The 18,796-nt window shown below is 27.1% G+C and overlaps 1 protein-coding gene across 1 annotated transcript; it reads right to left on the reverse strand.

The window, feature by feature from the left end:
* Window positions 1-272: 272 nt before the first annotated feature.
* On the reverse strand, window positions 273-2,916 carry LOC125579883 (protein RGF1 INDUCIBLE TRANSCRIPTION FACTOR 1-like). Its single transcript, XM_048743780.1, has 4 exons — window positions 2,322-2,916; window positions 1,530-1,790; window positions 1,209-1,367; window positions 273-594 (listed from the first exon to the last, which is right to left on the reverse strand). Exons 1-4 carry the CDS (start codon window positions 2,328-2,330, stop codon window positions 361-363), a joined length of 663 nt encoding a protein of 220 aa, XP_048599737.1. The 5' UTR covers window positions 2,331-2,916; the 3' UTR covers window positions 273-360.
* Window positions 2,917-18,796: the final 15,880 nt, after the last annotated feature.

Raw genomic sequence — 18,796 nt, forward strand, 5'->3', positions numbered from 1 at the left:
ACCACAAATAAAAAAAAACATTCACATTTTGTATTTGTGGGTTCCAGTAAATCAACACAATCTCATGCACACCAAAACACTGAAAACTTTTTGGTCCCATACCTCTTTTTCTTTATGATGGATAATAAATAAATCACTCATATGCCATTCCACATCACAATCTTTCTGGTCCTTTTTAAAGTTTTATTTCAAAACATTCATTATTTCTCTTTATAAATTTTTATTTAGAAAAGAAACTTATATAAACTATATTTCTCTCAAAAAAGTTTTTATTTTAAGCATAAACCGATATAATATCCTTCTTAACTAGAAAATATAAATAATTTTTGGTTTTGATAACAAAATCCACGGAAAAAAAAATCAGTTAAGAGGAGATCTTCTAGAAACTCCTTTTCTCTTGAGTATCCTAATGAGTGGTCTCAATGAAAAATTACCCAATAAAACATCCGAGTCTTCTGAAACATCTGTAAGTGATGATGTGCATGATTTTTTTTCTTCTAAGTTTTGTTCTTGATTATAATGTTCTTTCTTCAAAGCACTTTGGTTTATTTCTGGAGAGAAACAAAATTTGTGCTTTTCTGGAGAAGCTGAAATCTACAAAACAAATAAAAAACAAAGCAAATGTCATTGAATTAGCAGACCATAAACTTAACATAAATTACGTTATTTGATTTCAAATGAATTGTGCAAATTTCATGTTTATAAATTATGTCCAAATTAACGTTTCAAGAAGTTAATACTCATATGTCAATGTAGGTTACACGTCAAAACTATAGATATATATCCATGTTAAAAAATTAAAGATATACTCGAATGATATAACCTACAAAAAGAAAACAAATTATTTAAGAGAAGAAGCTAAAATGAACCTCGAGTATCGCATATTGTTGACTCTAAAACCAAGAAAATGTATATCTTGAAGTGTGAATGTATAGTTGATAATGTGTAGAATTCAAAACACGCATATTTATCTTATGTCAGAGATATGTCTCATTGAAGACTTAACTTTCTTTTGAAATTTCAAGATTGTTTCTGTAAAACAATTTGTATACCGTATAATCAAAAAACATTTTGATTACCTTCTCATCAGAACGTTTTGTATACTTTTGCCAACTATTAATATAAAAACTACTTAAACAATGCATAACTAATAGGGTAACAATGCATAGGGGAAAAACTTTAAAAGAGATTGAAATAACATATATTACCTTGCAAGAGATAGAGCAAAATCGATTAGGACGATCTTGAATATATCTTTTACACGTCACGCATGAACCTGCATTCTTGGATTTTGTTGAAGGTCTTGCATCTTTTGCTTGCGGCCTCGAATTCAAATGTATAGCTTGTTCTCCATTTATTTTATATGTCTTTTTCCAGAGACAAATTGTTCCGATACAAAGAAAAGCAAAAGCGATATGTCAATTTAATTTGGAATTTTCAAAGACTCGATCAAAACAGAAGTTAGAAAACAAAAGTAGTTTCAAATAAATTTAATTAATTTTTATAGTGATTTAATATCAAGAAAAAACCTGTATCTCGGAGCAATCAAAGTAGTGTTGAATATCGAGGAGACGCAAAACATCTTGATAAACGTATTTGCAAATCTGAAGACGACGATGGAGGAAGTGTGCTTCTGTGTTACAACAATGTCTGCATATTTGGGCATTACAGTCAATGCAAAAGACATTCTTCTCGTTCTTTCGAAGATACTTATGATTCATACATATCCCAAAGAACTCTAAGCTCAATAGTGTCGTAATCCAATCTTCATCAACTCTTCTCTTCTCACTCTGCAACTTATATTTTTTTCTAGTTAAATCTTTTCTTGTGAATATCAGAAGAAATTTGGAAAGTTGACTAAGATGTATATGAATTATAAATATGGTTGTACGACAAATTTTAATCGACTTATTTTCAAAATTTAATATCAAATCTGTAGAAATTTAGAACTTTTATTGATTTTATATAAAATGATTTTACATGCAATCATTTGAAACTTTAATTAGAGGGTTTCGTTGAAACAATAGAAATAGATGGATCCGCAGAAATTTGAAAATTTATTGAAATTTAAAATGAATATTTTTTTTTGGTAACAGAATGAATAAATATATTAGACTGGCGTAAAGGATGGATTCTGCAGATTTTTTCTTATATATCATTTTTTGTGAAACCAAATTCTCGAATCTAGTGATTTATAAGCAAAGAAAAGGATGAGATCTGCAAAAAATTTGAAGCCATTGGTGTTTATGATGAACTGATATACAAATGAAAAAAACAGATGAAATTCATTGGAAAAATATAGATGTATAAAGGGTTTGTACCAGATTCATTTGGGTATGAGAAAGTGGATTCCTTCAGTGGATCAGATGGGCAGACTTTTATATTTCTTCGATTAAAATCATCAAAAGTAAAAATAAATACTTAGGGTTCTTGGGGAAGAAGAAAGAGAGAGGAGAAGCAAAAAGAAAAAGAAACAAGTGATTGTAGTGTGAATAAATTAGTAGACGGCCAAGGAAATATAAACAAGTTATATTATGAATATATAAATTGTATATATTGTGTTTTCTGAGAAAGTATAAATTAAAAAGAGAAAAATAATTTTTTTTATAATTAATTAAATAAGGGAAAATCAAAAGTCCAAATAGTCAACAATAACTGTGGCTCTTTTTAAGTTTTAACCTTCCAAGTTTATCCTACATTTACGAATTAGTCTATATGTTTTAAATACAAATGAAAAATAATTTGACTCTGAGAGGAAAAAGGAAGTCATTATAATTTAGAAGGTGCGATAAAGGTAAGCAAATTTCCAGTATTTACTCCGAATTTTCCAAGGAAACTAGCCTATTAATTTTGGAATCATATCATTCTGTACATATACATACATAGGAATATAAGATATCAAAGATATACCGATCGCATTGCATATACCACATTATTAAAATTCAATATAAATTTTTTTGAAACACTAATTCAATATAGGTACTATTATTATATTTAACAGCAATAATTAACAGGTTGGCCGAAAAAATACTCACAATTGTATCTTTCTTTGGTGAAAAACATGGTTTTTTTTAGAGGATGGTTCTATTGGTAACCATTATTTCTTTTTCATTTTACAATTTACTAAACTTGTAAAATAAAAAAGAAATAATGAATACCAATAGAACCATTCTCTCAAAAAAACCCTATTTTTTACCAAAAGAAATACACACGAAGAACAATAACCAAAAGATGTTTTATAAAGAAGTAAAAAAACTATATTCACTTTGATTACAAATAAATAAATATATTTACCAAAAAAACTATATATACATACAAATAATTACTTAAATAAATAATAATCAAATTTGATTATTATTTTTTGGGAAAACGATCATTTAAATCACAAAATTTCAAATTTAGTTGAAAAATCATGAATTTTCTTGTGGACCATTTAGAAGGGATTAATTTCAAAGTGTCTGATTTTGATTTGATCGATCTATAAATATTGGAGATTAACTCCGTTTAATCGATCTTTAATCGAATTAACGACATATAAAAATTGGTTTAGTCAAAATTAGCTGAGGTCGTAAGTGGCTTGTCAAGATAAATTGAGGCTTTAAATGGTCCACGAAAAAATCATGATTTTTTCAGTCAAATTTGAAAGTTCATGATTTAAATAATTATTTTCCCATTATTTTTTGAATAATGTGTTTTAAATTTAAAATTTTTATAAATTTTTATTCTTCGACTTTTTTCAAAAAAAAAATTCAATTTTTTCAATTCTTTATTTTGAAATCCAAATTTTGTTTTTGAAACTATTTTTAAAATTTTTATTTTCAATTTTAAGTATTTATTTAGTTGTTTATTTAACTCCTAAACCATACCTCCGAAAAACTCAACCTCTTATATAGAGTTATTGGTGTTGCTTTGGACTTTCTTTCTTCTCTTGCAAGGAAGTGGATCAATTTTCATTTTGGGATATTGGTTATGAACCATCAGTCCCCATTATTTATCTGATTTGTGTTCGCATTTATCTGATTTATGTCATGCTTTCGGTAAAGGTATTAGAAGTCCATCTGCTATTATTGAAACGGGAACACCTAATCTATTTTAGTTAAATCAAGATTAGTTAATTGGTATGGCTAATGTGTCATCAATGATGATTATCTTCACATGATTCCGGTGCTGAAAGTAGGCCTGGGCATTCGGGGTCCCAATCGGGTTTCGGTTTTATCCAATCGGATTTCGGTTTTTCGGGTTTATCAAAATCAGCCCCATTCGGATTATATGAAAGTTCGGTTCGGGACCGGTTCGGATTCTATCGGGTTCGGGTCGGGGTTAGTAAATCTTCAAAGAACCGGTACAACCCAATATACTTTCGGGTTCGGGTCCCAATCGGTTTTTCGGTTCAAAAGTACCTGATTTTTACCTATTTTATAACCAAAACATGAGTAAAATCGGTTCTTCAGTTTTAAAATACCTGATTTGTACCTATTTTGTAACCAAAACTTAAGTAAAATCGATTCAAAAATAAGGAACATCAACCGTGATCATTCAAAATCAAACGAAAAGTAAACATATTTACTGATAAAAAGAAAACCAGATAAATAAAAGCATAAAACGAAAACCAAGTTCTCATGAAATGAGAAACATTGTTTAACGAAAACAAAATCAAAATCTAAATACTTCAAAATTCAACGGCCATCTTTAACCATCAACCTTCATGTAATAGAACCACCAACCTTCATGTAATAGATAAGTATTTTATATGTTCAATATTTCTTAGTGTATTTTGGATACATATTAGGAATTGAGATCATGTTTGGTACAAGATCTTTTCGAGGTTTTGAATGTTTCGGGTTCTATCGGATATCCATTTAGATTCAGGTTCGGTTCGGATAATACCCATAACCCGAAATACCACAAAACAAGACCCATTTGGTATTTATGTCGGGTTCGGATCGGTTCGGATTCATTTTTATCGGATCGGATTCGGTTCGGGTTTTCGGGTTCGGTTTATTTGCCCAGCCCTAGCTGAAAGAACCATTAATTTTTCATAATCGTTTTATTGTATTCTGCTATGATGTAATATGTTCTTAATCACTTTTAATAAAACAAAGTGTGAAAAAAATAATCTAAACCAAATCTATATTAGTTAATCCTATGAGTATAATTGTCTATTTACCTCTTTAATAAAATATTTTTGTTATTTTGACTTTTATTTGCTATATTTATGATAAAAATATGTTTGGAATCATCCTATGGATTTTCTCTTACAAATATATTGAATTTTATCATAGTAAATTGAAAATGAAAAAGGTAGCACTTAACTTTTAAAAGACACTTTGAACCTGATTGTTTTTGTTTTAAAGTAAATAATTTTAAAAATTTAAAAATACTTTGTTATGCATTTTTCAAGTTTTGATTATGATGGGTAAAAATATATTGATTGATTCGATGAACCACACCTGACCCGTTAAAGTTGTACTGAACCCAAACCACACTAGGCAAAAATACTCGAATGGTCCACAATTTTAATATCCGAAAATGGAACTAGACCGACTTGAACCAAAACATTTTGAGTATCCAAAAATATATAAATCATAATTATATATTTAAATATATTAGCTTATTTTTTAAGCTAGTATCTAAAATCAAAAATATAAAATTACTTGGAATCATCCAAATGCTAATATATTTATTTTTAAGCGCAAAAATAACTTATACTAAAGTTTTACTTTATTAGAAATATAATCATATAATTTTGGAAGTTCATATATTCTTGTTCTAATCAAATCTTTTAAAACTGCCAAGTTTATGATATTAATAAATGATTGTTATTAATGGATGATGCAAAATATATAGAAGTTATTTTAAAGTTTGACTAAAGGTACAATAATGCTTTTACACCAGGAAATCTTGGTTTTGATTCCAAACAAAGATGAATTATGCAGAATATTAAAAATCATTAATGCCTCAAATAAAAAATTAAAATTAAAATATGAAATAATATACATTTTAGATTTTTACACATACTAATAAAGCATGTTTTCTCTGTTTTATAAAGAGTGCCATTTGACATTTTTTCTTGTTATACAAGAGTGTCATTTTTGAATTTAATGCAATTTATATTTACTTGGAGCTTAATATTAAGTACATATGCATTGATCTTAAAAATAGTTTTATTTATATCTAATATTTTTGGTTAAATATGTGTAATTAATAATAACATAGATGTATTTCAATTATTTTTTTAATCTTTGTTCTTTGCGAAACAAAGGAAGTAAAAAATCTATAGTTATAAAAATATGTTTGTGATTATCTATTTCCTATAATTCTAACCAATAAAATTTCAAATTTACTTTTTGAAATTTACAATTAATCATTATTAGTTTAAATGCATTAAAAGTACAAAATATATCTTCTTAAACATTGTTTTCTAAAACTTGCATTTTATAAAAATAACGGAGTAATAACCAATGATATATTGACATATTTATTAAACAAATAATGGATTATCTAATAAAATATTAAAATTTATATTTTTAATATGCATAATAAAATAACTAATCTCTAAAAAATTACATTTGTGAATTGTAGAAAATTGTATAAAGCTATAGATTTGAAACCGCTTAATTATTTAAGAAAATGAAAAAAAATATAGATAAAAAATTTAAATTTACATATTTCCTTTTGTTTTAAGAGCGAAAACATTAAAACTGATTTAAAAAGAAAATTATTATAATTGATGATGCATATACACTTTTTCTCTAACCTTCATTTCTCTAACTTTCTTTACTTAAAGTAACACAAAACTTTTTTTTAGATCTTGGCCCCTCCGGTACTTTTGTTAATTGGTGATACATATAAATCAGAGAAATTTTGTAGGATAGTACTAAAAGATTTTTAATCATAAATTTAACACATTAATATTATTAAAACATAAGACCATTTTTTAAAGTACCCTTCTGTTTCAACAATATTTACAGATTCATGTCACTGGAACATTTAAAACCTATGGTTTTTATTTATAATAGATTCCACGATTTTCCTTATAATGCAACACCTTTAAAAAAAAACCTTTCCCCTTTTAATGTAACTAAACATTTATAACCGATCACATTATGTATGCAATCAAAACTGTACATATTATTAAAACCAACGGGATAATTTCTTGAATACACTTATTTTCATTGGTTAAAAATAAATGTACCAATTTTTTTATGGAACTTAAATCATCATGTTCCATCAACCCTCATGTTTCAACATTTAAGGTTTTACCATAATTATTTAATACGAGCCTAAGAATTTACTAACTGAACAAACCCTAAATTATACAAACTCTAAACCCTTAAATACAAAAAAAGTTAATTAATTTAACATATGATTATACACATAATATAAAGCTAACTATAATGAAAGCTAAAACTATTTAAAATATGATTATACATAGAATATTAAGCTTATAATTGTTTCCAGTTTATGAAATTTTTTGTCAAGTTTACAATAGATATTTGATTTACTAATAATTGATTATTAGAATCATTGTAATCTCCAATTATATACTGAGTATATTCCTAACCCAATCCCGTTGTAATAGTTTTCATAATTGTTGTAATCTTCAATAATAAAATAAATATTATTTAGCTGAATATTATTAAAATATTGCTTTCTCAAACTTGATCAACAAGCAATATCATTTAACCCAGCGAAACATAACGTCAGTACGCTCCTAAATATATGGTATTTTTTTATTATTCTTAATCTATTATTTAATTCTTGAAAATAGTTTTAGGCAACAATCATGATCAAATGTGCCATGTAAATATAGTTAATATTGTTTTACAAATTATGAGCACCAAATATACTCATTTTAGAAAATCATATCCAGAAATATTGATACAAGTAAATACAAACTATATTTTGATTCACAAAATCTACCAAGTTTCAAATTTAGAATATTTTAGAATATGCTACACGTTATTTCCTAAATATTGAACTTACCTATACACCTAAAGTTTTTCATATTATAAATATGACACCGTCGACACTCTTATGAAACAAATTTTTTCTCAACCCTTTTGACCTTACGCTTTTTACCTTATGGGTTCTACTATACAAATCAAGATGGTTGGCTCATGTAAAATTGCTACAGTCTTGGAAACAAAACACTAACTTATTAGGCGAAACCATGGAGTTCATCCTAGCTGATGAGAATGTAAGTGCTTTTACTAACAGCCTATATATTTCTCAAAACAATCTTTATCAACTCATATATTTTATGTTGTATTCATTTTTACAAACATAACTTTTTTATTGGTATATGGAACATGTAGAAGGGTCACAAAATCCATCCCTCATTCAAGAAGACATACCTAAAGAGTTAAGGAAGGCTTCTTCCGGTTGTAGCATGGATAAACACCTAGAATTTTAACCTGAGTACTGCACCAGAAATGTATCGGTCAACAAATAATACATACAAGATGGGGGTTTGCAGAAGAATTTACCAATTTTTCATTGGTTAAAAAATAAATGTACCAATTTTTTTTTATGAAACTTAAATCATCACATTCCATCAACCCTCATGTTTCAACATTTAAGGTTTTACCATACTTATTTAATACGAGCCTAATAATTTACTAACTGAACAAACCCTAAACTATACCCTTAAATATAAAAAATGTTAATTTATTTAACATATGATTATACACATAATATAAAGCTAACTATAATGAAAGCTAAAACTATTTAAAATATGATTATACACAGAATATTAAGCTTATAATTGTTTCCAAATTATGAAATATTTGTCAAGTTTACAAGTTTTGAAGTTTACAAAAGATATTTGATTTACTAATAATTGATTATTAGAATCGTTGTAATCTCCAATTATATACTGAGTATATTCCTAACCCAATCCCGTCGTAATAGCTTTCATAATCGTTGTAATCTCCAATAATAAAATCAATATTATTTGGCTGAATATTTTTAAAATATTGCTTTCTCAAACTTGATCAACAAGCAATATAATTTAACCCAACAAAACATAATGATTGCTAGATACACTCCTAAATATATGGTATTTTTATTATTCTTAATCTATTATTTAATTCTTGAAAATAGTTTAAGGCAATAATCATGATAAAATGTGCCATATAAATATAGTTAATATTGTTTTCCAAATTATGGTCACCGAATATACTCATTTTAGAAAATCATATCCAGAAATATTGATACAAGTAAATAAAAACTATATTTTAATTCACAAAATCTACCAAGTTTCAAATCCCTTTATTATTATTTGAGAAGCATTATAGATAACTAACCTTTAGCTCATGTGTTATTTTCAAAATTGTCATTTCCTACGTGGCAACACCACAAGCTCTCTCACACCTTATATTCAAAAACTCTTTATTAACTAGACTAATTACAATAATTGCCATTGCTTGCTATTGCTTGCCATTGATCATTAGATTATAACTTTATAAATACACTATAAGCTTCTTCATTACAATGACTAACAAAAAAAATTGACGTCCATGTTTAATGCGTTGTCATTATTATTCAAACTTACGGGCATATAGTCATTTATTCCCATTTTTATTCAAACTGATTCGGTCGACAAAGTTAATTATATATGAGATAACGATTTTGTAGATAGTATAATTTTATACATATATATAACAAAAAAAGTATAATTTATAACATGTGTATGTGGACCATCTATAATGATTCAGATTATACCATTATGTGCATATGTATCTGATTTCATGTAACGAAATATTACCGTTAAATTTATAATCTCTTCACAATGTTAGCAGAACTCTAACATATGTTATAAATTATACTTCTTATAGTTAATAGTTAAATAGATTGAGACAAAAATATATGCACACGTTTTTACAAGTATTCATCATATATCATTTTATAATTTGTTATAAACGAAATCTAAATATAATGTCTAACTATAGTCTAATTCAAAAACAAAATGTCTAACTATAGTGTCTACAAATTAATTCCGTTTAAGGACTTATCGTAACAACGGGATGTCTAACTATTACGAAATCACGATGGCCCATATAATTCCGTTTAAGGACTTATCGTAATTGTAATCATAAACCGTGATTAATGATTTTACGAAATCACGTTGTCTAACTATTAATATTAAAAAGAAATGTGATTTGCAATAACTTTATTCAAATCTGGGTGAAAATTAAAAGGAAACTTCTAATAACGTTGCAATATATATGAAAGTTAAAAGGAAACTTCTAATAATTTTAATTGTTCTATCTCTTAATGAAATGTGATTTGCAAGGACAACCGTGATTAATGATTGTTAAAAGAAAACTTCTAATAACTTTAATATATTTTAAATTACAAAGTTCGAAACGTTTTGGTAATAATACTTGAATCAAATCCGCCATTATTTTTGATAACTTTTTTGGAAATAATAGGGAGTCGATTATGGTTAAAACATTTTGTCAACTATTAATATGTTGGATATAATGAAGTTAGATTATGGATTCAAATTATTCGAATCAATTAATAATCGTGAATTTTATTCATTTAGTTCAATTGTAATTTATAAAAAGAAGTTTAATTATAGTGTCTACAAACTTAAGGTAAGTTACGATTACGAATGGAGCCCAAGTTATGTTAAATTAAATATGTAATAATATCTTTAATTACAGCCATTATTTTGTGTATCATTAGTCACATGGGCGCTGACTTCTTAATATAAATATATGTTCTCTACAATTCATCGACTCACCACACACTTCTTCTCAACTTCCTAATTATCAAAACATTCTCTCAAGCAAACAAATGGCTGGCTTTAACTCCGTTTCAGAAATTGGTATATCAGTTCGTTTAGTGAAATTTTTAAGTAGGTATGTTTAGTTTGGTAAACTAATTCTTAGTTATTTCTCTCTATAGGATTGCAAACAAGGAGTTCTGAAGACCATTTTCGTGGCATCTTAGTTTTATCAGTTTTTTATTTGTTTCCTTATAATTCATTTCTTTCGTATTTTTTTTTTCTATTACTTATGTTTTTTCAATATTATAATCATAATTTTTATTATGAAATCAAAAATTCTATTTCCTATGTTTTGTTTTGTCTTAAATTCATAATAAATTAATAAAAGTTATTACATATTATTATATTTTTTTTACATAAAATACATATAATTTACACATAACCAACTACACAAAAAAAATATTTTCAAAAAAAAAAATCTTTTACGAAAAAAAAACACTTAAGCTTACATTATATATACATTCACACTTTTGTTCCATATATATTATTAGATCTAATATTTGTGCCTATAACTTTAAAATTTCTAATATCTATAATTTTTAAAAAAAAATCTCTTTTGGTCATTTACACCGCGCATGGCGCGGATTATCACCTAGTCTAGATTATTTTAGAATATGCTACACGTTATTTCTTAAATATTGAACTTACCTATACACCTAAAATTCTTCATATTATGAATATGACACCTTCGACACTCTTATGAAACAATTTTTTTCTCAACCCGTTTGACCTTAGCTTTTTACCTTATGGATTCTACTATACAAATCGGGATGGTTTGTTTCAAAAAAAAAAATCGGGATAGTTGGCTCATGTAAAAGTGCTACACTCTTGGAAACAAAAATACTAACTTATCAGGAGAAACCATGGAGTTCATCCTAGCTGATGAGAATGTAAGTGTTTTTACTAACAACCTATATATTTCTCAAAACAATCTTTATCAACTCATATTTTACAAACATAACTTTTGTATTGGTAGATGGAACATATAGAAGGGTCACAAAATCCATCCCTCATTCAAGAAGACATACCTAAAGAGTTAAGGAAGGCTTCTTCCGGTTGTAGCATGGATAAACATCTAGAATTTTAACCTGAGTACTGCACCAGAAATGTATCGGTCAACAAATCATACATACAAGATGGGGGTTTGCAGAAGAATTTAAGAACTCGTGAGTCATTCTAAATTTAGTTTGATTTTAAATATCAGTGGTTTAACTAATCTTTTATATATTTAAATTCAGATTCAATGATGAGGAAAGAGCGATTACATTGTTTGAAACTAATGAAGAAAATCTTGAAAAAGATTGCAATAAGCTTGAGCAATCAGAGAAGAGTTAAGCGTGATAAATGGTTACTCAGTTTGTTTTCTTTTTAACTCTGATAATGCATATAAAGGAAAGGAAACAAACACCACCATCGTTCAGACTCAAAAGAACAGAGACTGTTCCTCACCAAAACACGTAATGGTTACTCAGTTTGTTATAGTCAATTATTTATTTGCAATATTTTATTTAATTGTATAGATATCCAATTTACTGATTATGTTTTACTAAAGTAGTACTAATATAGTTCTGCTGTGAATAATACATTATCTTTTGTTTTTGGTTTTGGCGAAATTTCATCATTTTACTTATTTTTCACATTCGGATGCGGGGCATGCAGTACGGAGATGGTCCTGCTAAAGCCACATAATATATCAGAAAGTCTAATACACTGGTTGCTCAAAAAAAAAGAGTCTAGTACACTGAAAGATTTTTACGATTGTATCAACGAAATTATCTTCTATGGTGGTAGTAATGTTTCACTTTAAATTATTTCCTACCAGGCAGGCGAAGAAGACAACCAATGATCTTTATTCTTTCAAACACCTATGTAAATAAAAAAAGTTACAGAATATTGTGTTCCTTAATCACAAATACAAAAGCATTCATACATCCTATTAACAAATGATAAATTGGAGGTTTATAAGAATCATTAGGAGTTTGTTATCTTCGTAGCAGTATAACCAATCTTGACTAAGACAAAAGTGTAATGGTGTATTTCTTATAATCTTCTCTGTTCAGCTATTTGCATTACCAAATGACCTGAATACACATTTGTACTTACGGTTGAGTGACTTGTGGGCAAATCAAAATTAAGTTCCGAAACCATTGAAGTTGTTCTGAGAAGTGATGGAGAAGCTTTATTAACAGTTACCTTTGTTTGTTTCTTCAGAGGTCTTAAAGTCTCCCATCTATGATACAGATGATGTTCGTCCAGTCCGGTTCCATTCAAAATATTTCAGATCTAAGAAACTCTTCATCTGAATGTTAGGATCTGTGAAAAGAAAACCCTTTTCTGTTATGATCTGTGAACAAAGATAAAATTTTATTATTTTGTAAGTGATCGAACCAAAACAATTTAAGGTGAGCAAATGATTTATACCTTACGATTTCTTCATTTTGAAGTTGTCTTTTTTGAATATACGTGGTAGACCTTTGATTTTCACCATTAATTTTTGATTTTGCAGTTATAGATTGTTCGTCGGTCAAGAGCCGTCTCTCTGGTCTTTTTTCCTTTCTTCCTTTTTCTGTTTTTTTTCTTTTACTTAGATAAAGTAAATGGTCACTTTTAGATGACAGAATTGTTGTACTCAAATATATATCATGTACTGAAACTGGAAAAGAGTACCCTAGAAATGATATACAAGGGAAGATATTTTGAGGAAATGAGTATAGTTACGAAGGCCAAAGAAGATGCAGGGGATTGGAGAGACAGGAAACAGGGAGAATGTAATGAGGCTAAGAGCAGATGAAGCAAAAACCACATCATCAATAAACAGCAAGCTGTTTGGAAACCCCCGGTGACACACTGGTTGAAATGCAATGCCGATGGCTCATGGCATAATCAAAGAAATACCAGTGGAGTGGGATGGATTTGTAAAAACGAAAAGGGGCAGATGATTTAGGAAGGCGCAAAGGCAGTGACGAGATTGGGATCCAGCAATGAAACGGAGGCGGAAGCTTTAAAGTGGGCAGCAAGTATGATTGCTTCATTTCAGTACAAGAATGTTGTGCTTGAAACAGACTCCCTAACCTTAACAAGAATGGTGAATGGAGATGAAGAAGTGTGGCCTATGTTGCAGCCTACGATTGCTGTGATCCATCATTATTTGTCACAGGTTCAGAACTGGAAAACGAGTTATAATCCAAGAGGAAGGCAGCTGACAGGATAGAGAAGGAGATTTTTACATTCATGTCTAATGTCCCTAAACTATACTCCGTAGTACAAAGATGGCTGGAAAATTATGTAGAAGCTGATAGACTCATGTAAGAAGAACAAGTTGGCTAATGCAAGTTGATTATGAGTTAAAAAAATGACCGAATTAGGCCACCATTAGTGGTAAGTTCTCACTAGGTACGTCATGATTATTATCCTTTATATATTAATTGAGAAACATTACAACATTGTTTTATAGCTACGTGTCATGAGAATGAAATTCATAATTCTTAGAAAAATAGGTTGGTTCATCTTAATTTATATTATACTTTTTATTAAACTAAGTATTAAATTGATAAATAGTGTACAAAAGAATAATCATGCACTTTTCTTAAATAAAAATTACGGAATTACCTAATATGATTAACGTATATATGACAATTAATGTTTATGAATAATAAATATTTTATAATAATTTTTGTATCTTAGCCTTTTTTTGTTTAATTTTATATTATTAAAAGATATTAAACAACCACATTAACTATATAATAAGAAAATAATTTTTTTCTTATATTTTATATTTTGAATTTTTAAAATGACTATAAATTACTAAAAACGTTAAATGTCTCACAATAAAATTTTGTAATCAATGGTTTAGTTTTTTTGGTAATAACAAGATACAAATGATCATATATCGTATGAATATGAAGTCTCATTTACTAGACATTCATATTATATATTAATATAGTTTAAAATTAAACTATATAACATAGAAACATACATAAATATTATAATTTCTAAATTTTGTATTGAAAAAGTATTGAAACCTTAATATGTTAATTTTGAAATTTGCATTCAAAAATTGTACATTAGAAATTTTGTGTTTATCATATGAGTATAAATTCTCAATAATAAATATTTATATTAAAATATACTAAATATTTATGTCCATGTCATTGAAATTTAGTTATATACTATACAAAATAAATAAAATGATTTTTTGATTTATTTACCAAAAAAGTATCGTAAGATGCACTGTTTTGATTTATGTGTTTACTCTAATTTAATTACATAAAATAAATAAATAAATACAAATAAATAATAATAGATAAAAAATATATATATATATATATAATTTATCCCGCACAATTACGCGGATCTTAAGCTAGTAATAAAATTAAAAGGAAAAAGACGAAATAGAGACACAATTAGGAATAACTACCTTCCCGAGGAATTGTTATCTTATCTGACAGTTGAATTTTTTTTTTGATAACTTTGGTGTGATCCCAAATGCTTTATAGGCCCAAGTACTGATCAGCAAAAGATCCATAGGAATCCAGATTTTCTTGCCACATAACGCGTCTATAGATGGCCAAGAAAAATCGAACACAGGGCGGAAGCTTCAGCTAGAATCTCTCAACCTATCCTATTTTTATTGCTTATATTTCTTCTATTTTAAATATTAATTATTAAATTTAGTTATATTGTTATTATATTGCTAGGTACCCATAAAAAGATATATGCCACTAATGTTGGTTTTAGGGCATTTTCAACCCCACTCTATTTTATATTCTAAAATAGAGTTTAAAGTAAAAATATTCTATTGGTTCTCTATATTTTTACTCTATAATAGAGTAAAAATTAGTTTACTCTATATATAGAGTAAGTTTATTTCTTTTTGTTCATCACTCTATTTTAGAGTGAACCATTGGAGATGATCTTAGGTGTATTGTTAGACCGAGTAATCCAATTTATTTTGGATATTTTTAAATCGGTTTATCAAGAACCCATATTTTTTAATATAATGTTACATGGATTTATAAATAAAAACATTTTATTTCGTTTACACTAACAATAAATTGAACTTAATTGTATAAAAAATAATCTATCTTATTAAAACTCAAGTACAAAATTGGAGTGTTTGGAGACTTGAATAGGACTTTTAAAATTTGGAGTGTTTAGAAACATGGATTGCAGTCTTTTAAAAAAAAATATTTTTGTTTGAAAACAAGGATAGTAGTATTAAGAAAAAAAGTAATGGGCTTATGTTTTTAAAAAAAATTGAAAGTTATCTAGGCCACTTTTAAAATATACCAAAATGGGTCAATCTAATTCCCTAAAATTTTTTTTTCTAAACTAACCATAAAACAAAATTTAAACTTTATATACATATTTCAAATCAAAATAATAATTCAAATTTGATTTATATCAAAAATTGATTCAAAAATATACATATATTCAAAAATGGATTTTTACTGAACTATTTTTCAATAACCATTATAAAAAAATATTGTCAATATATATAAGAAAAATATAATACAAAGCCCAATTTGAAATACCAACTCAAATTATGGTTTTCATATTTCATATTAAGTTTTAAAAATATAATATATGTAATTATTTATATGATGGTATGTATAAAATACTATTAATTATATGATTACTTATATGATGGTACATATAAAATACGATTAATTATATGATGATAAAATACGATATATAATAATAATGACTAGGGATGGGCTTTTGGATACCCATACGGGTTTAGTTCTGATCGGTTTGTATTTTGGGTTTTCGGGGTCAAAGATTTCAGCCTTATTAGAATGTTTCTAAATTTTGATTTGAGTTCGATTTGGATCTTTGCAGGTTTGGTTTGGGTTTGGATAACTAATTTAAATTATTTTTAAAGTCTTAAATCATTATATATTTTAAATTTATCAAAATGTATAAATAAAATAATATATTACGTATAAATTTGAATAACATATGTCATAATACTTAAGCTTAACATATCAATTGGCTTGATTTAAAATTTTGGATACAAAATTAATAATTATTTTAAGTATTTTTGGTGATTTGAGTATACTTTAACTATTTCAGATATTTACTTTTGACTATCTATATATATTTTCAAGTATTTAAACCAATTTAAAAGTATCATTTTTGATGTTTTATATACGTTAAATCTAAAAATAATTAATACATATAAGTATATAAATCTATTTTTAGATAAATTCGGATACCTAAATACTTCGGTTCGGATCAGATTCGGTTCTCTAAATAACAAAATTTTGAATAATTAGAATATTTAATCAATTTATGTTTGGGTTTGGTACTATATCTTTGGATCGGTATCGGTTATGTTCCTCGGATTCATTTTTCCAAATCCTAATAATTACATGAAAAACAAATATCAACATATTTTTCAAAATATACACCCGCGCGCCTGCGCGGGTCAAAATCTAGTATTTCATTATACTAAGAAACAATCAGTGGATTTTTATTTATATTTAATATAGGGATTCATTTTATAATTCATAAAAATTACTTATAGAGTTATATTGTTTGATTATTTTATTAATTTTGTTAACTAAATTTGTTTAATTATATCAAAAAATGAAACAAAAAATTATAAAAAATATTTTTAGTTTTAACAATAAAATAATATTCTATTGCTTTCAAAACTTCTTAATTCAAAAAAAAAATTTATATATATATATATATATTATAACCTAGCATCAGATTATATACTATTACCTTTATATCTCAATAAAAATTCATCCTTAATATATATAACAACTACTACATATATAGACAAAAACACATTACTTATTTCATACAAAAATATATATAAAAAAATATGATATTTTCAAAAGAGATAATCCCGCCTTTTCAAAGGGCGGGTCAAAATCTAGTAAAGATTTAAATAACTAAAATAGTAAAAGAAGTAAAAGGTAATTATATCCCTCGGATTAAATAAGGCATCTCAATCACTCCATATTTTACTTCCCAATGGAATGGAAAATGGAGCAATGAACAAAAAAAAAATCACTCTAAAATATGGAGTAATGGAGATTTTCTAATATAGACTAATGATTTAGATTTGAGGGGTGAGATTTGGAGGCTGAATTTTAGGATTCCTTTTTAAATTAATAATTTTAAAATTAGTTCCAATTATTCGGATTTAAAATAAATCAAAATTTTTCAAAAAGATGAATATTATTTTTCAAAAATTAAGAATATTTTAATTTATTTATTTATTTATAGTTATATATCTATAAAATAAAGATATAATTTTTTTTTGGGGGGGGAGGGGGGGTAAAAGATAGAAAAGTTACTTTTCTATCATCTCTTTTAAAAACTTTTGTGGTCATATTCGAATTAAAATTCTTTCGGAGATTTGCCTTTAAATTAACAATTAATAAAAAATAAAAATGGTAATATGTTTTAAGATTTCTTAGACGAAATGGCCTTTTTCTTAGACCCGCATGGCATTCTTTCTCTGCAAAGATCACAAGCTTCAACAGACACCTTTCTCGGCAACACATTTCAACAGACACCGTCAACATCCTTCTTTCGTGGTCAATCATCAAACGTTACCGCCGCTTTTCTATAGCACCAACAAATCCCCAATAGCTACATTACTTCAGGGTTTTGGACTGAGATTAGCATGGATTTTTATTACTGGCATGTCTGATCAGCATATGATTCTCAAGGACAGGAAGGTACTATACCTCAGAATTCATCTAATACGCTTTCATTTGTTTCACCTAGCTGTCCTCCTAATGTGGTGCCTCTTGAGGATCCTCATTCTCCATTGCCGCATTTCATCTGTACTGAGCTTCGAACTGTCATGATGAATATCTCTGTAGATGGAGAAATGGCATTTTATGTCATGCCTGACGAGTTCTTGGCTTCTCTCTAACCAAGGAAATTTAATTGAGCTTTCATCATATGTTGTTGTATTACCCTCAACTGTCTCACCATCCTCAACAGTTTGCTTCTCGTTGCTTTTGAGATTCA

Source organism: Brassica napus, chromosome A2 (genome assembly GCF_020379485.1).
Source record: "Brassica napus cultivar Da-Ae chromosome A2, Da-Ae, whole genome shotgun sequence".
Lineage (NCBI taxonomy): Eukaryota > Viridiplantae > Streptophyta > Magnoliopsida > Brassicales > Brassicaceae > Brassica > Brassica napus.

Coding starts and splice junctions, on each gene's coding strand:
- LOC125579883 (XM_048743780.1), bottom strand. Junction 1,368..1,529: donor TTGATTGCTCCGAGATACAG/GTTTTTTCTTGA, acceptor CTCTGGAAAAAG/ACATATAAAATAAATGGAGA. Junction 595..1,208: donor TTTGCTCTATCTCTTGCAAG/GTAATATATGTT, acceptor TTTGTTTTGTAG/ATTTCAGCTTCTCCAGAAAA.